This window comes from Rhincodon typus, chromosome 10, assembly GCF_021869965.1.
Source record: "Rhincodon typus isolate 14 chromosome 10, sRhiTyp1.1, whole genome shotgun sequence".
Taxonomy (NCBI): Eukaryota; Metazoa; Chordata; class Chondrichthyes; order Orectolobiformes; family Rhincodontidae; genus Rhincodon; species Rhincodon typus.
This window is the reverse complement of record NC_063341.1, coordinates 29,814,543-29,834,553: the sequence shown is the minus strand read 5'-3', so window position 1 is coordinate 29,834,553 and position 20,011 is coordinate 29,814,543. Positions and strand designations below refer to the sequence as shown.

The following is a 20,011-nucleotide window of genomic DNA, read 5'->3' as shown; positions in this document are numbered from 1 at the left end:
TGGCCTGCTGTGTTCATCCAGCCCTGCACCTAATTAAATTCATGATACTGCCTACTTGTGATTTCAGCTCCTGTGATACATTAGCAGCTGTGATAATACCATGGCTTTTTCTTTATGAAGAGAGGTTGAGACAGAGGTGAAGAGGCGGTCTATTCCAAGCCAATAAAGTAAACAGTGTGTAAGGCCTTGGGTTTTATTTTTAGTTGGAACAATAGCAGCAGCATGAATGGGTGAAGTCAGGCTCCCACAGAACCAGGGATTTAGTTTAGCCTTCAGCAGTTGCTGGCGTTTTCAAGCTGGTTGTGGAAGGTGTCTTTTTCTTTGTTACAGCTAAAAGCTGGAGTTCTCTCTGCCAGAATTTTCTCTTGATGTTCTTTCCACTTGGATTGGAGAAACATTGTCTTACATGCAATCTATTTTACCGAAGTTTCCCTTTGCCGAGGTGTCTTAGGGGATGTTACTAACAGCAGAACAGTTGTTGTTTAGTAGTTGAATGATCTATTATTCTATTAAGTTTTCCAACAGAATTAAAGTTAGACCAGTGCTTCTTTCTTTTGTTTGTATTTTAATTATAGAATAAGAATAAAGTGTGTTTTGCTTAAAGCCGATTAGTGTAACCAATCAAATTACATCTCAAACACAGCACTGGACACTTGCTTTTAAATAAGAAAAGGTTAGGGTCTAGGCTATCTCCTTGATATCTTTGAAGGGGGTTGGTCTGGTCCATAACACAACAATGTCAAGTTTTGTAAAACTGGCACAATTAAATGTAATCAGAGCGAGGGGCATGACGAAACCCTATGATTTCCCAATCCAATAAACATGGCATGATACAGTGTATATGGTCTGTTCCAATCAAATGTGTGTTCATCTTTGTCTGAAATGGCAACCCCTTATTTTTAATGAGTGACCCCTAATTCTAGACCTCTAAACACAACAGAGAGCTAGGACAATGGAGAGGTTTAGGGAGGAATTAAAGAACTAGGGGGCCCAGCAACAGAAGGACCAGTCATTAATGTTGGAATGATTTGAATCAAGGTTCCTCAGAAGCCCAAAATTGAATGAACAGAGATATCTTGGAGGATTGTGGGGCTAGATTAGGGAGAAGGTAAAAGGTGCAGCAACAGAGATATGTGAAAACAAGGGCAAGTATTTTAAAATTGAGGCATTGATTGATCTGGAGACAATGCAGGTCATGTGAGCACAAAGACAAGCAGTTTGACAATTTAGAGATGACAGATGAGTCAAGAGAGATGATGGTGAGATAGACCTGGGTATTGTCAGTGTACATGTGAAAACTAGCACAATACTAGTACATACCTGGAGATTGAGAAATTGTAGACTTATACTGCAACTGAAATCCAAAATCACAAAACCACATAAAAAGTTACAATGAAGTTTACAATTACTCTGAGTATTTAACTCAATGCTAATCGAACACTTTTTCCACTTAATCCCTTCACATTATTTAAGTAAACACAATCATCCAATTTTTGTCAGGTGCCTCATTTGAACCCGCCTCAACCACAGTTCCAGACTCTGACCACTCACTGCGTAAAATCGAGGACTTCACTAATGTTTACACTACATTGCATCAGGCACTTTTTGTTCTGAATTTATGGTTATCCTAAACCACAACATACAATGAGAGACTAAACCTGCTTCATATCAAACACTATCAATATTTTGATACACATAATGGGTATATCTGAATGGAATGAAGATTGTGACAACAAGCTCACTGAATCCCTATTTGGCTGGTTAATAATTTTTTGAGCCATGCTCTGAGTGGGCATGAACAGCAACAACCTATTTCTATTGCTGCAAAGTAATAAATGAACAGAATGGACATATCCAAATTTAATTATGGAGAAGTGTTAATACTATCCATTCAGTAGAACCAGTCAAGTTTGAACTTAAACTATAAGGATGAGATATTTGAAAATACATAGCTAGGGATTGGAGCCACGGTCGCTGAAGTAAGCATGCCGCTAAACCTTCAAATTCATTAAAAATGGTTCGAATTTGTAGCAAGCCATCAATCTAGGATAGTCAAGGAAGCAGTGGAGGATCAAAACTTGGATTCATTACATAAGTGATGATTGAGTAAAAGCCAGCAATCCTGCTCCATCCAAGGATGATGTGCAATCTACTTTAACCCATAGGAAGATTAGAACTAATAGTTCCTGATCAACAAGGCCAATACATTGCTTTCAAAATAAAATATATTTAATGCTATTCCTCCTGGTGATATCTTTAGCCCCAGATCCAAAAGTCCAATGCTCTTAATTATAAATTCATTAAATGGAATGTACTGAAGAATCACTAAGAATAGAGGCCTTTGATGCATAATCTGCACAAATAGATTTCAACAAAGCCTACAGCTTGTCTATCATCAGTGAGAAGTCTTGAAAAATTTCAGTCAGCCTTCAGAGAATTAGGATCAAAAATTTTAATTCTTTGTGGACTTTCTGCTAACCAAAAGTCTAATGAATTATATATGATGCACTGAAAAACTTCTTCATCCTTTCTTTTAAAGCTTGGTTGACTTTTCAAAGTTGGGCTGAATATCTGCCTTCCTTTTAAATAGTAGATATTCATGCAGTTCTTAAAATCAAGGATTATTTCCAAAAATACCGCAGTAAATCTACTCTTCCCAGATTCCAGTGTGATAAAAAGTTAAATTTAGTATTAATATTGTACAATATGAAGAAGCTGGAACCTGAAACCCAAAGACATTCATATTCCTAGACTAACTTGTTTTGCAATCTGCCAAATACAATCAGGGACTTGTCCCTTAGCGTGGTGCCAAGTCTGAACCCACTGCTGATTGAATAAACAGCTACAGTCTACAGCTATACAATTGGCAGGATGCCCTCAGTGTGTTATCCTCAAATTAAGCAGTTTCTGAAACATTCACTCAACAAGCCTGAAGGAGGCACAAATATGAGAGATTCAACACAAGCATAACATTAATGTCAATTCTTCATAAAGAAAGAAAATAAACCATGTGGCTATTCTCTATATTCTGCTACAGCTAACTTCAAAAGTATTTTCATCAAGCACCACATGACCATAACTCACGGTAGAAAATATCATTAACTTTGAAAAGAGTGAGCTCAAAATTTTAGATAACTGGGACTGGTTAATTTCCATTAAACTTTAAGTTTTAAAGTCCTCCATATTTAGGGAAGAGGAAAGCTTGAGGGAAGCAAGGACTTGCATAGTCTTCAGAAACTGCAAAAGAACAATCTAGAGTGTGACACAATCCAACAGTCTTAATCTAAATAGTGATAAACAAGTTTTGAATATAAAGTCCGAAATCTTCCGTTCTGACTGCAAACAACACTGGGTTGGAATGCTGTTTTTTTTTTTAACTATTTGCCAGTATTATCCTTAGTGGAAAGTTGGCTGTATTAGTCTGCATTGGTACAAAGATTTTCTTCCCCTCTAGTTTAAGCATTGGTATTTTATGAGACGCCCCCACTCATTGCAAAGAAGTATATCTGAAAAGAAATGGATATAAAGTACGGCTTCTAATGTTTCAGGCTGATTTGCCACAGAGAAAATTTTATATAATAGCTAATTTTCTGTCTCCGGAAATAGGCATTCTCCACAAAGAAGCAAAACTTGAATCCCAACATTATTTTGGAAAAGTTGATGATTTGGCTGTAGCAGTGAATTTACATACTGGCCCCTAGTACAGAGTCATCAAGAGGACAAGCTAAGCAGCTACAGAAATCAAGCATTATCATTAGCTGGAGAGCTCTTGCCAGCTTCCTTAAGCATTTCATGAACCAGTACCATATTTTTAAAGTTACATGTTTTAATGATGGGATCCTAATCTGAGAGCGCAAAGGAGACCAATTCCAGAGAATCAGCTGGATGCAGACACTACGTAAATTATCCTGCCAATATTTTCAAACAAATAGGACAGTCTTCCGCAGGCTGAGAGATTTTGACATTTCCATTCTCAAGGAGTACAAATACTCAACAATTTACATTCGACTCTAATTGTTCTCCTGCCCCTCTTTAAGACTCAGACTCTTGCTGGGTTCCACTAGCAAAATGCTGACAGGCTTTCCAATAGCTCTTAAGAAGCCATCATTCATGAGTGGGACATAATAATGACAGGCAATTCAATGGTGTTGCCATCACAGCTAAGTTTAAACCTGTTCTTCTCAAAACATGTATCCATGTATCCATACACACTGTCAAACAAGAATTGTTGGCACAGGATCAGGACCAGGAAGCTTAGGTGAACATTCACCTCCCTAAGAGTAGAGACTTAGTAGTGCTCCATTACCAAAACATTTATAGATGGGAAGGGGACATTTATATTGATAATATTTCCCTTACCCCATTAGGTATTGGTGTCATTTCAAATATTCTGCCTCTTCCAGCCATACCACTATGATCAACCACATTATCAAACGTATAGGCAAAGGAATGGGAAGGAGACCATCACAAGGGAGGCCTGGTACCAGAAGCATTTACTGAGAAGAAAACAGAACAATTCACCTGCTCACCATGAAGGATATGGCAAGGTATCAGTCCAGACTGCAAAGGCCTTTAGAAAAGCAAGCAGTTTATCTTCAAGACAAACATCTCGCATCACCTGTTCACACAACTGAGACCTGAACTACATTGAAATTAATTTTGTTAAGCATTTAAAGAAAGTAAGATTATCGACAAGTTTACCCTGTAAATTTTATAATCTGCAAAATACACTCCACTAGGTTATGGCTTCTGGACCTGGAAGGTGTTCCGGTATTTCTTCCAGAATTCTGTGCATGTATGAGTTATTCGAGTAAGTTATTCCCACTTTTTGAATTCTCCAGTATTTCCCCCTCCTCCTGAGGGTATTGATTCATACTGGGATACAGCTTCTTCGATCTGGACACTCTTCCATTAACTCATCCAAGCATCCATCTTTAATTGTAACATTAGATTGTTGGTGCTTACCATTAGGATTAACAGTGGGAAGGAAGGAATCAAGCCAAACTGTTCCTATTCTCATCTATTCTCCACATATTTGCATATTGTAGTGAGCCAGTGACCTGGGTCAGAAATCTGGCACATGATAACCAACTGATCTTAACCGGGAGAAGATCCAGCCTATTACAGCACCACAATCATTGCCCCAGCTGAGGTTGACTAATCAGCACAGACTGGGATTAAGTCTCAAATCTTACATATTAACATGTGAAAATAACAGGCAGGAAAGTCTGCCCACACTTAATAAAGCCAGGAGCATCATGACGAGACATCTTATACCCTTCCACCCCAGCCCTGCAGCCATATTCATTAATTTATTGAGAGAGGTAACGTGACTTAATGCAGAACTATTTAAACACTAAATTAGTAGAAAAGCTGTTTTCTATCTTTCATGGCAAAAGAAAGAGTGACAAAAGATTAGCTTTGATTTATTTGCAAGACAGCAGCTGAATAACAGAAGGGAGCCAAAAACAAGCTAGTGCCAAGATTTTGTAATACTTTAAAAATCTATCATTGTCTTGAATGTGTTTTATCTGCTTGTGAAGCTATCCATCCAAACTACAGTGAAAAACCACCTCCTCTGTGTGTTTATGACTGGGGCAGAGGCCTGTTTCCAACCCTCTACAGTTCATTGCATGTCAGAAGATAACTTAGTTGCACAATGTGAATCTGGTCAAAGGATGGGACAAAGTATGTGTCTTTTCTATGGGAACCAAATAAAAACCCTGTTTGGACAATTGGCCAAAGGCCTATTGAATGACTGATTCTCTACACAAATGACACATGCTACATTTTACATGATGTTTTCGGAAGAGAAGAGAGATTGGCACAGCATTATATGTGGCTCTGCATGTTTCGTATCCTGTCCAAGTATGTAAAGTGAAAGACTTTTGATTCAAAAAGACAAGTTGTATTTTATGCAATATGTGAACCTGGCTTTCGAAATCTTGAAAATTACAAACTGTCCACACCATACGCAGTATATCTCTTATTTTGTTGTGTAATTTGATGAGTGTGCTTTGTGCATCCCTTCTATGCATTCCTAAGATAGGCACCGACCACAACAGATATCTGATATTCTGTTTCAAACATAATCCCACTTTTCATACCTTTCAGCCATAGTATTACAGGAAGGTTTGATAAGAAAAATGATTAGCTTGATTTTAACAGTTTAGTTTATTATTCAAAAATGTAACAAAATTGGCCCACCAAACTAGAGATTGACGATTGACAGCCACGTTGAGTAAATTTTAAAAAAAACCCTTTAGGAACAAAATCATGGAGTATTTAAATAAAATAAAATCATGAAAGATATTTAATATGAAAATGAAGGGGATGTTTTACAAATCTAACTGACTGATTTTGTTTGCAGTAATGACAAGGGAATTTGATAAAGAGAAGGCAATGGATGTGGTATTAAATTTCCATAAGACATTTGATATAATTCCTACGGAAAGGTTGGAATTGAAAAAAGGAAAAAGGAGAAATCAATGTAAGATTTTAGATTTTACAATGGCCACTCTCTTGGTAGACTGATAGCGAGCCACGTACCACTGGCCTCCTGGTTCTATCAGCTTGGGAGAATGTTACCTGTGGCATCCAACAAGTGTCTGTTTTGAGAGCTTATTTGTTGAATATCTTCATAAATGATATGGAGATGGAAGTGTCAAATTAAAACTCTGGGTTTCATGTGTAGTACATACCAAACATTTAGTTTCAAACCTGCTACACTTTTTTAAGTCACTGAACTATTGTAATTTGATCACCCAAGGATATTATCAAAGCTTTCAGGGTTATAACTCTTTCTGCTGAAAACTTATAACAAAGTTTATAATAATTGTAGGTTAATTGAATCAGATATTAGAGGATAACACATTTAGTTAACTAACAAATTCTCACTAATACGATAGAAAATTATGCAATGCAATCAGTGCAGTTCATCATCTCAGGTCTGAAATGCTACATTGACACTGGTTTAAAACGCAATGGTTTCATGCTGCAGCTGTTGTTTTTGGATTGTTGCATGATCAATTGTTACCAAACCAGTTGTGAACTGCATGTAGTTATATCTTCATTTACCTTCAAATCTGGATGTTAAATTTTATTGTTCACAAGCTAAACCACTTCAAATGGAGTTTCAGTTTTGGAAGTGGAAAATTGCATTTATCAACATTGGAATTAGAGAGCTTGCAAGCACTTACTGCACATTGACCATATTTGGTTCAGCATCTGGAAAAGTAGTCATTACAGTTTATTCCAAATTTTTACCTAAAGGCATTCCCATTTTCATCTGAGCCAAGAAACTGTCCCATTATTTTTTCTTCTGCTGTTACTCAAGTCAGACGTGAATAATTTATTTGCAAATCCCTGAACTAATGTTTGTCTCATACAGACAAATATTTTTTCTGATGCTGAGGTCCATAGCAAACCTTTGATGCAGCAAAAAAAGTGTATTCTATACTACCGCTGTCTAAAGGTCTGTCTCATGATTGCTTCTGGAACGTCTCTCTGTCCGGTTTCTAATGATGATGTACTGTTGCTACGTGAAGCAATCCTCGCCTAAACTAACTGAACAGCAACACCTTTGACTGATTGATTCATGAGCTGATACTGGCGGCACAATCTTCCAGACCCATGTGGAGTTTTACAGGATAGGTGGGGCAACTTAATTGGGTGGGAGGCAAAAATGCAGCATCCCAAGAGATTAACGTTTTGGGATTAAGGTCTCAGGACATTTCAATTGAGCCGGCTTTCCTGACATTTTTTGCTTTAATTGTCAGGCAATTTATACTCATTACCACCCTGGCCTGCTGGAATTATGTTCATGGGCACCAGCTTGTTTGGCAAAAATGAGAAACTCTTGTGTTCAGAAAACCCGTAAGGAGGTGTGAAGACGGCAGGCCAGGTGAAGTATACTCTGAGAAGAAAGGTACCGCATTCTCACCGACAATGGCGATGGCGCTAGTGGGTGGGGGGTGGTGGGAAAGAGAGGGAGCAATGGTTGTGGAATATTCAGCCATGTAGTAGCATTCACAGGCCATGTATCTGAAAGTTAAGGACATGGAGTGAATCCGTTTTGCCGGATGTAGATTCCAAGGTTGTAGGGGTTAATGAGGCCACCAACAACAAGATTGCTTTCTATGCATTCAGTAATTAGCTCAATGTACAGATCAATGCTACAAAGATCTTACACACAGGGGAGGAATGGTCCAGTGGTAATGTCACTGAAGTAGCAATCCAGTCCTACTCCAAGGGTTATGTTCTGGGAACATGGGTTTGAATTCAACTATGCAGCTGGTGAAATTTGAGTTAATTAAAAACCTGGATTAAAGAGATGGTGCAAAGTAACCACTATCAATTATTGTAAAAACCCAGCTGGGGTTTACTGATATCATTCAGGGAAGGAAATCTGCTATCTGGATCTGGCCTGGCCTACATGTGACTCCAGATTCACAGCAGTGCAGTTCACACTTAACTGTCCCCAGGCAGTTAGGGATGAGCTATAAATACTGACTTAGGCAGTGATATTTACATCTAATGGATGAATAAAAATAGAACATGGCAGAATGAAGAACAGGAGAAACAGTCCTGGGGCATGGAGGGGGTACTTCACCATGTAGAAGAAGTTATAGGATAAGCTTTTACCCAGGACATCAGCAGCTGCTAAGGAACAAAGGGGTAGAGTGAAGCTGCAAAGATCTCAGTTCAAAAACAGACATCTCATTCCTGATGTTTCTTCACAAACCAGAATTTCAGTGTCATAAGTTTGACCGACTTAAACCAGAAGCTGTAGCAGCATTGCTGATTGGATGGAGGAGGAGGAGAAAAATAAAGAATAGCCAATGTGAACAGAACCAGAGACAGGAGACTCAGGTTGGTGGGGGGCGGGGGTGAAGCTGAAGTGGTGGCTAAGCATGTACCAACTGAAGAAGGGATTTTCAGCTCCATTGAGCAGTGTAATGAGAAAGGATGTACCAAACGTATTTCAGCTGCCTGCGGATGTGTGAAAGGCAGTGGAGATGTTTCTGCATTAATAAGGGTACTGTCATTTACATCAGCCACCTTCTGCAGGTAGAACAGTACCTGCTCAGTTTGGGAGGCAGTTTGGAAGATCACACTGGCATATCACACATCGACTGGGGGCATGTGTGTCATCTCAGAATCTGCAGCCCACATTCAGACATATCCGAGAGCTTACGCGAGCCCGGTGCAGGAAAGCTGTACAGTTTGTCAAATTCAGCATGGACCCAGCAAGCCAAGGTGTCCAAGTTGTGAGATTTGCATTCATTGCTGGGCTCCTTCAGGTATAGGAGGCCATTGGGTGCCCAATGCAGTCAAAGTTCCTTGAACAGGAAGGGATTTCACTCTTCCAATGTCCAGCTCATTTCTGACCATTCAAACAAATTCCTGCAGGTGTGTGCCCACATTCCAGGGAGTGGTCGCAATGCTTACATTCTCCACAATTCCCATGTGCCATGAATATTCTGTTCCCAGTATCATCTCCAGGGTTGGCTTGTGGGTGACAAGGAACACCTGTAGAAAGTATGGCTAATGATCTGGGCGCCCACCCCTCAGAGTGACGACAATGCAGCACACCCACAAGAGCCAGCACTGAAGAGGCACTTCCATTGCCTGCACTGCTCAGGAGGAGCACTGTATGACGGGGTCCCCAGACTCGCGATTGCTTGCTGCACCCTGTGCCATCTAGTTCAATGATGGAGTGAGAACAGAGGGGAAGTTGGGGAGGAAGATGGACCAGCCGCCTGTCTCTTCAGACAAGCAAGCTGCAGTCTGATAGAGACATTAAGGGAATGAATGATGAGGAGGATTCTGAAGAAGCCAGCGCTGTACTGATGTGAGGCAGACAGGTCTGAGGAAACCAGATAATGGCTGGATAGGGGGTGGGGGGGTAATTGCAAGTGACTTTGCATTAACGTGTGTAGATGATCAGAACTCCAGCCAATTATGCAATATAGGTATTCCTGCCCACAAAGGCATGCTCGTTTTATACTTTTAAAACATTGAGAAACTCTGTTTGCCATTAATTGTAAATTATTTTATTCACTGGCACTGTTAACTTTCTGTTCCATTTCCTGGTCAGAGCATTAGGATGGAGTTCTGCAGATGTAAACAGGAACTGTGGGTATATGGCTCAAACCTCGGTTTGTAACAGGCTTTCACTGATTACAGAGACCACACAGTTCATGGAGGCAGCCATGCACTCACATCCTGGAGTCACAATACCAGACAGAACTTGGGCAGATTCCTCTGTCCACTTGCTACAGTCTGTGCATGATCTCTGTCAGCTCTGCCACACACTGGCCTGCATCTCCATCAGCTTACTGAAGGGTGAGTCCAGAGATTCATCATCTGTACTGAAGAGTGAACCCTGGCAGATGTCTGAAAGATAGTGCCACCACAGAATGAGTAATACAATACTGGTAGCCGCATGGAAGTGACAGACTTTGATTGCACATGAAGCATCCGATCTTGCATATGATTATCCTGTGCGGTGACTAAATTACAATGCTATGTCAGACTCATAGTGCCATAAAGCATTGAATAGCGAGTGCCATGCATCATTGAGCAACAACAGCAGATTATTCATGCTCAGCACCTCTGGGTGCTGTCCTCTGCTGTCACCTTGGTCCAGGCTGCATTCACCATTCAGGATAGCATCTTGGTGCCATCTGGAGGGAGAAGATCTTCAGTGCTCACCCTTCAGGGGAACATCCTCAGTGGTGCCACTTTTTACCTTGTCTCTGACATTTCCAGCAGTTGTTGAGGGGTATTGAGTAGAAGTTGAATGATATTTCTGGTTGCAGAGAATAAAGTGCCTTTTAAATAAACCTAACTGTCTAGTCTATACACCTTCAATGTGTTTCCTATTAATGCAAACCCATTTAAAAGATATCTGCACCTGGAGTGTTATAACCTGGACTGTGGGCTTGCAGGCTTTGGAAAGTGAGATTAGAATGGGCAGCTGATAATTTTTCCCCATGGGATGCACAGATACAACATGCCAAATGGTCTCCATCTGGGCCATCACTTTTCAAAATATAATGCCCAGAAATGCAACCTAGGAGGTATCGTAGGGGCCAAATCTTCCTGTGCATTATATCTGGCATTTTATCTGTGTCACCATATGAATTTAGCTGAGGAAAAGGAAATTGTGCAAGTTCCCCTCCAAATCACTCACTGTCCTGACTTGGGAATATATTGCTATCCTTCAGTGTCAATAGGTCAAAATCCCAGAATGCCCTGCTTAAGGGCATTGTGGGTCTACCTGCAGCAGTTCAAGGTGGCAGCTCACCACTACCTTCTCAAAGGCAATTAGGAACAGGCAATAAATGCTGGCCAGTCAGCAACACCCACATTCCATGAGTGAAAGAAGAAAAGTATCCCTAACCCTTCACCATAGAATGGAATCCAGAGGGGAAGCTGGTCATTCAGCCCATCAAGTACACACTGACCCTCCAAAGAGCATCCCACCCAGACACGTTCCATCCCTGGAATGCTTCATTTCCCATGGCTAATCCACCTAACCTGCACATTGTGGCCATGCTAAATTGCCTAATCTACCCAACCTGTACCAGTGTTGGGTGAAACTGGAGCACCTGGAAAAAAATCCACACAAACACAGGAAGAACATGCAAACTCCACATAGGCATTCAGCAGAGGGTGGGATTGAAGCTTGGTCCCTGGTGCTGTGAGGCAGTAATGCTCGTCATTAAGTCACCATGCCACCCACACATTTTGTCAGTTTGCCTCCACACTTTTTTTTTGAGACAAAATCCCACCCAATGATTCTAGCCCTCCTCAACCTGGAGAATGCAGAATGAAGATACATGGATTACCAATAATACAGAAGCCATTCTATTCTTTGTCTGGTAACCTACGTCCCTGCACTAAGATTTATTTGCTTGTCAGCATTGTATACTTCAGGGGAGCCAAGACAGTCTAGACTCACAGTCATGTCCCTTTCCAACGCTTCAACCCTACAAACTTGACAGTCTGTTCCCCCAACTCAGTGAGACAATGATTTACACCTATAACTTGTGTTTACAGAATAATCCTCTTGTTTATAATGAATTCTCAGAGTATTTTATTCTGGAGTTGGAAAAGGATATGATGGATGCCATACAGGGGCGAAAAACAGGAACAGTTGTGATTGCCAGGCAAAAAGCACAGAGAAGGGTTGGAGAGATTTCTGAAAGCAAGGAAGCAGGAAGCAAAGCAGGGATCTGATAAGAATTCCAGAACTAGGAGGGTGAAGGCTGAATGATCAGTCATCAGTGATGTAGTGAAGAAGGTGAAGGGTAAAGAGAAGCTCAGAGTGAGAACAGTAGTGAAATAGAGCAGGAGATGATCACGAAAATAGAATGGGTTTGAAGACATTTGGATTTTGAAATCGGTTCATCAGAATATGGTACAGCAAAGGAGCTTGGAATGTGGGACTTGGTGCATGTGGGAACATGAACTGTGGTACTAGGGATGAATTGCTTCATGTATAAGGTTAAGGCAGCAAATCAGTTGCGGGAAATTACAGAAATAAAGGCCGGAAGTCACAAAGGTAAAACTATTGTTTCAGCAACAAATTGGTGGCAAATGTGGGGAATACAGGGCATTTTGAAGGAGCAGTTTTGCGAAGACTTTGGATAGGGGAGAAGAGAGTTAAAAATATTGTAGTTCAGCAGAATTCCAAAAACGCACACCTATTCTGACTCAGTTTCTAATCAGATGATAATGAGGTAAAAGAGTGGGAAATATAGACAGAACTTCAGAGCAGGTGTTGACAGAACCTTAAGAAGATGGTCTCAAATTTGCTAACATTTAGCTGCAGGAAGTTTGGCTCACCCATGGTTTGAAAACAGACAGGCGATTTGAGGTGTGGCAACTATCTTTGAGGCAATGAAGTAAATAGCAAGGCATAGTTGGGTGTTGTCAATATACATGTACAAACTAACCAAGTGTGGACAGGCTGTGCAATGTGCATCCATACTCCCTGCTGCTGCTTTCTAGATCAAGTCAGAATTCTCACTGATGGTGCCAGCCAACTCTTTGAGATTGGGGCTGAGCACAAGGGTGGGGTTGAAATGCAATTCTTATCAGTGTACAGACATTGTGTTAAACAGGAGAAAATTTCCGAAGACTTTGCATGCGCAGGCATATACACGACACACATTACACCCACTTACTATCAATTTGCTTAAAGATGTTAGATTTTAACTAAATTAGTGGTGGTGCAGAGAGAGGTTGCAAAGATGTCTACGTGTTACTTGTGTCAGTTCTTTGTGCTACCTTTGCGTTTACTCATTGAAAACTGCCGAGCGGGATATTATGAGAAAACAAAACCTGAGCAACCCTAGCTTCGACAGTGTGTCACTGGGATGACTGAATCGTCAGGAAAAGAAGGTGCCAGTTTTTGTTGCAGTCTGAATGGAGTTATTTGAACTCTGTTGAAATTTAGTGAGCTGTTTGACAATGGCCTCAACACCACTGCAGAAAATGGAGAATGGGGGATTCCTACTGCTGTTTGCTGCCCTATGGCTCCCCTAGAAATTTTGTCTCATTTTTGTTGATGTAGTGTGAAGGTCACAATCACAATTGGCTGATTTTCCCCTCCTTTTATCCACAGTTGAATCATTTCCTGACCAATCTCTTTCTTGCCTAAAACAAGAAGATAGGAGAGCTCCTGCAATCTGTGTAGCATAAAGGAGCACTTTCAAATTAGGAGAAAAATCTGACAGAACATTGGAATCGTCAAAGGTTGACATGAAATTGAAATGGCCCGGAAGTTGCTGGAAGGAGGTATTGTGCAGCATGTCCGGGCAAACGTTTTCCCGAATCCTGTGGGATGCGAGAGCTGATAATGGCATAGCAATGGTATCTGTTTAAGTAAAATTCAGCATTTATAATAGCTCTGGCAATTATTTACAACTTAAGGGAATGAGACCACCATTTCAATTGTTCGCTTTCTGGGCAAGAGGTTTACTGGTAACTAAAAAGACAGTTTTGCTACAATTAAGATATTTAACTTTCTGTGCTGAGCTGAATGGTCACTAAATATGAAAATAAAGCAACTTCATGGAAGTCACAGGGATGTTAAGGGCAAAATGCTGTTTTTGTGAAGCTAATGGAAGCGTGGTACAAAACTGTATGATTCATAATACACAGGCTGTTGTTGCCTTACTGATCTGTACATGAAAGACAGTCTTTCAGTGTGTTCTCCCTGTAAGTATTGTGGTTCCCCCAATTAGTTCAACAAATTTAATGAGTATATAACTGAAACAGAAGAAGATCACTAATTCCTGGTTTATTCTGAGTTAGTCACCTGCAGAATGTACAGAAGGGTAACTAAACCCCAGGTACTCAGTTAAATCTTCAGGACAGAAGTGGAAGTATCTAAAATCTCTTGTATCAGGCCTCCAATCTGGCTGTCTATCAAGCTCCTTCCTATTTTTATTTTCCTGTGAATATTTGAATTAAATTTCCTCTGAATATCATTATCCTGCCCCTCCTAAACTTCAAACATTCAATTCTTTCTTCTCTGCATCTTCAAAGTAAGAAATCAGTGTTCACTACATAAGTTCTTGCCTAATTTATTGTTTACAGGACCTCAAAAAGTTGGAACTCCTTAACTCTTGCAGCCTTCACCTTCATATTCAAATCTACAGGTTTTTAAAAACCAAGCTTGGTTTTGTCTAACTATTATTTATTAATCTGTACAGACTTTGCCCCAATCTTTTTAGATTTACCATTGACATTTTGCATCAGGACCTTTGCCCTTCACCAACTCATTTAATAAAACACAGTTGCAGTGATGAAGACAGGCTTAACTCGTAGGTATTAACAGTATTTTATACCCATTTACAAATAGGAATATGTGTAAATAATTTGACAATATAATGGACAGAAGCCATAATCTGAGACAAAGCTATTTGTCACTTAGAAATATGGATTAGTAAATAGCAACTTGCACAAATTTGTTAAAGATGATATTTGGTTGATTAATTGATTAAGTCCTTTAATGAAGTAACCAAGAAGGTTTATGAAGGCAGTATGGCTGATATGGTGTCATGAGTGCTTTCAAACGGCTTTGATAAAGTACTACATATTCGTCTTGTCAGTAAAATTGAAGCCCTTGGGCTCAAAAGGAACAGTGGCTGCATGGTTACAAAACTGGCTAAGTGACAGAGAAGACAGTTGTAATGAATCATTGTTTTCAGACTGTAGGGAAGTACGTAATATTGCTTCCAAGGGATCAGTATTAGGACCACTGCTCTGTTTGATCTATGTTGATCACTCATCTTGGGTATTTACAGCATGATCACAAATGGTTGGAGATAACATCAGATTCATAGTCAATTAAAAAGTGAGGATAGAACAGGCTTCAGAAGGAAGTAGACTTGTGAAATTGGGCTGATATGTGAAAAATGCCATTAGAATAATACTAAATAATCCATCTTGGGAGGAGACTAAGGAGAGACAATTCAGTTTAAAGACTACCATGGCAAAGCAGGTGCATAAAAAAGGAGATCTGGGCGTTTATGTACACAAATTTTAGAATGTGTTAGGATAAGAAGAGAAGGCTATAAGGTCCATGTCTTTACAAACAGACAGAGATTTAATACAGAAGTAAGGAAGTTTGGCTGAATCATTATAATTCACTGGTTGGATTGTTCTGTCCAATTCTGTTCATTACACATTGGAGTGATACCAAAACTTTAACCTCTATTAGGCTGGTTAACAGGAATGTGGGGTTTCAGTTTTATGGAGAGACTAAGAAAACTAGAGCTGTTCTCTTGAGAGCTGAGAAGATCAAGGATATATTTAAATCAGGGTATTCAAGCTCTTGAAAAAAGCTCTCAGAATGAAAAAGCAGAAACAGTTTCCAACGGCAGAAGGTTTGGTATCTAGAAGAAGACAAAGTTAGTTAGCCAAAGACCACGAGGGTGATAAGAATTTCTCCATGCAGTGAGGTGTTATTATCTGGAATGCACTGCCTGAGGGGTAATGAAAAGACTTTCAATGCTAACTTCCTAAAGAGAATTGGGTGAATAGTTGAAATTGAATAATGTACAGGGTTATAGGAAAACATACATAAGAATAGCTATATGAACTAGGAGCAGAAGTAAGCCATTCAGCCCTCCAAATGCCCTTCACTATCAATGAGATCATGGTTGATATGTTCGTGTTCTGAATTCCAAAATTCCATCTACCTCCAATAACTATTCCCTTGCCTTAAAGATATTCAGAGGCAGAGTTCCAAAACTGCAGAACCCTTAGAAAAAAGAAATCCTCTTCGCCTGTCCCATAAGGGAAACACAACTTTTAAATAGTGGCCCTTAGTTCTGGACCATATCCACAAGAAAAAACATCCTTTCTATGTCCATCATTATGACTGTTCAGGCACTTCAATCAAATCACCACTCACTCTTCTAGACTCCAGCAGAAACAAGTCCAGTCTCTCCAGCTTTTCAGAATGAGACAATTCCTTCACTGAAGGGATCAATCTAGCAAATCCTCTCTAAACCACTTCCAAGGCATTTACATCCTTCCTTAAATAAGGAGACCAAAACTGCACAGTATTTGAAATGTGTTCTCACCAATGGCCTGTGTAACTGAAATATAACATCCTTACTTTAATGTTCAATTCCTCTTGTAATAAAGAATAGCATTCCAGTAGCCTTCCTAATTATTTGCTGTACTTGCACACTATCGTTTTGTGACTCATGCAATGGAACACCTAATTCCTCTGAATTCTTGCATTCCCCATTTAAATAATACATTGCACTTTTGCTTTTTCTGTCAGAATAAATGACTTCACATTTTCCTACATGTTTTCATCTACCAATCTTTGTCCACTCTCTCAATTTATCCACATCTGCCTGCAACTTTTAAGTGGCCATCACAACATACTTTCCCACCTACCTTAACCGTATTAAGTAGTCCAGGTTTAATTCTAGACTCGTACTGGACCAGCAGTATGAATATTACAAAAAGACTCAGTGTTCTAGGCAATCCACTGATTTATGCTGAAAGGTGTTAATTATATTAATTTGGTGGGTATTATCTGGGAACTTACGTCTGCTCATATGGATATAGGAGCAGACTGAAAAGAGGATATTGGATTAAGTGTGCATGATAAGCGACACATTTTTATAACAGTTTATAAGTTTGGGTATCTAAGTTCTAAGTTTATCTTGATGAGCCAAAGTTTCTGCCAAGTAAAAATTGAGATGACTGAGATTATCGTCTTCAGCCTGCCTTATTCCCACTGCTGCTGAAACCCTTACTGAAATAACTCCAGAGGCTGGTATCCTGTCACCAAGTCACCCTTTATTCACACATGAGCAGTTCTTGACGATAACACCGCCTCATAAAAAGTCAGGCACCAGAGTCTCAGCATCTCTGACGCTCACCCTTTTTATATGTCAGCCAGGGCTCCCTGATTGATCTGTTAATCTGGTCCAATCAGGGAACTCATTCTGTGACGTCCAGCTGGCTGGCCTCATTACAATCACTTCACTCACCTGGAAGTATGTATTTTTCAGATAACAGCTGCCCTCCCATTTTCCATACAGTAATGTTCACCCAAAATTCTGATGGTTGTACCTTAGCACATATCTTTCACCTAGTAATCCCATTTTTGCTAGCCTACAGTGGCTCCTCGTTCCCCAGAATCTTGATTTTAAAATTTTCATTTGGGTGTTCAAATCATAACATCTGTCCTCCCTACCTCTAATCTCCTCCTATTGTACAACTCTTTGAAAACCCTGCATTCTTCACATCTGGCCTCCAGTGCAAAGCCCTTTGCATTCTGGGATGCGTCTTCAGCATCATGACACTGAGCCTTGAAATTCCCTTCAGAAACCTCAGTGCATCTCTCAATCCTTCTTTAAGCCATTTCTGGAAACTTACCATTTGACCACGCCTTTATTCATCTACTTCTTCATCTTGGTGTCAATTCTATCTGATCATGCTCCTGTGAACCATCTCGAATATTTTAATGTGTTAAAAGATGCATGCAGGTTGTTGTTTATTTTGCTTTGATAATCTCTATGATCAGATAGACCATTAACACTGATGGTATAAGTTTAAAAGAACAGTATTATGAAACAAAGAACTGTGGATGTTGGAGATCTGAAACAAACGAAAACAGAAGAAATTTTCGCAGAAACTTGGCAGATTAGGTAACATCTGTGGTAGGAAAACTGAGTTAACCCTTCTTTAGAAGTTCTGAAAATGGATGTCTGGGCTCAAAATGTTAGTACTGTTCTCCACAAATGCTGCTGGACCTGCTGAGTTTTTCCAGCAATTTCTGTTTTTGTTTGTCTCAATAGAATAGTAGTAGGCTGATAGAATTACTTTGAGTGAGAAACTTTAGGAAAGGAGAGAATTTAGGGGAGCAAAGAAGGATAAAAATTAAACTACAAAACAAACCAGTTCAACACAGATGCTGTGGAGTGCAGTGGTTTAAAGGGGTTAGCTCACCACCACCTTCTCAAGGGCAACTGGTGATGGGCAATAAACGCCGGCCAGCCAGCGATGCCCACATCTCACAAAGGAGTGAAAAAAAATACAAAACAGGAGAGATAAAAGTACATATTTTGTAGTTCAATGTTTTAAAAAATAATGTAATTTTGAAGTTAATGAAGATTATCTTTTAGGTTCCATTGTCTGTAATCATTCGTTAGGCTGCATTATTTCTTTAGCAACAATCATGGCCATCATAGCAAATGCACTCATAGGAGTGACTCAAATCATCATATGTGCTATTTAAACTTTTTTACAATAATCTTTTAGCTGATTTATGAAAAGTCCATAGATAAATCTTTTGTGCCCTTTACAAACAGGTAATAGTACAGACAAAAATATACTCACTGCGTTGCCTTTCCTGAATTTGGAGTCGGAGGGGGTCCTATAAGGGGGAAAGAGGAAGTGTTAATATTCCGGACTTAAGGCATTATTCTTTGCTTGCTGTTTGTAGCAAAGTGCTGCTTGTACCCAGTGCTTTGTGCTTTGATTTATACCTAAGCATAGAAAATTAAACTTTGGCAGAAAAGGATAAAGTTTATCCATGACAGATGTTTGATGGAAAACCATTTCACTGCTCAATGGACAAATAGTTAAATGTTTACCAAGTGTGGAACTGAGCCACTTAGAGGCAAGAAGCTTCCGGGTTTAATCCCACGCCTGTTCTGAGTTAATGGATCAGAGTTCAGTAATAGGTTTGTTAAAATTTGCTTCTGAACATGAGGCTAGGGAGGAGAGAAGGCAAAAATCAGACAGACTTCTTGTTAATCAACAGTGAATCCTGCCAAAATATCGATGGATACTGTGCTTGTCGAATGCGTCCTCATGCAAACAATGATACAACAACACCAATACAGCCTGATCCCATTTATATCAAATACCTGAGGAAAGAAAAGGCAGAAAATGGAAAAGTGTAACAACGGGGCATTAGAAATGCAAAAGAAAACCGCCCAATAGCCTCCCTGAGCTGAGCTGATAATTAGGCTTTTCCTGCCAAGCTCTGCATGGCTGGCTTTATAAAAATAAAATCAAATCTGAGGAAAGTTTACAATCATGCTGAACGGGTAATTCCTCCACCAGGTGAAGAATATACATCAGACTTGGAGTGTGCTGGCGTGATCACAGAAATCTGTTTGAGGTGACTGAGCCCAGCCATTTTATTCAAAAGGCTAAGGTAGTTATGGCAACTGGCAGGGATCAGGTTCTGAAAAAAAACCTTTATTGGAATTAAGGTAAACATTTTTAATTGTTGCATTTTCGTCTTCCTTTACTTAGCTTGTTGCTGTAATGAAGGAATCAAGACTCTTATTAACGGTATCATGTCAGGAAATACCATTGGTGGACGAGCGTATGAGGATTTTCCTGACTTTCGCTTGGAAGAGGTTACTGCCACCAGTTTTGCTCTTCCCAACTTGAAGTGATTCAAACCCCAGGGCTCGTGACCTGGCTGTTATGTGCCATTGATCAATGTCAC

At 39.8% G+C, this 20,011-nt stretch overlaps 1 protein-coding gene and 1 long non-coding RNA gene across 5 annotated transcripts in view; one reads left to right on the top strand and one right to left on the bottom strand.

Moving 5' to 3' along the window:
• Positions 1 to 20,011, bottom strand: part of ror1 (receptor tyrosine kinase-like orphan receptor 1) — a 292,100-nt gene that overhangs the window by 41,687 nt on the left and 230,402 nt on the right. For all 3 annotated transcript variants that reach the window (XM_048602290.1, XM_048602291.1, XM_048602292.1), the window contains exon 4: positions 18,886 to 18,922. In XM_048602290.1, coding sequence (XP_048458247.1) covers positions 18,886 to 18,922 — 37 coding nt within the window. The remainder of the gene's footprint in view (positions 1 to 18,885; positions 18,923 to 20,011) is intronic.
• Positions 13,215 to 20,011, top strand: part of LOC125484267 — a 39,043-nt gene continuing 32,246 nt past the window's right edge. For both annotated transcript variants that reach the window (XR_007263105.1, XR_007263104.1), the window contains exons 1-2: positions 13,215 to 13,413; positions 13,637 to 13,809. This is a non-coding gene — a long non-coding RNA (uncharacterized LOC125484267). The remainder of the gene's footprint in view (positions 13,414 to 13,636; positions 13,810 to 20,011) is intronic.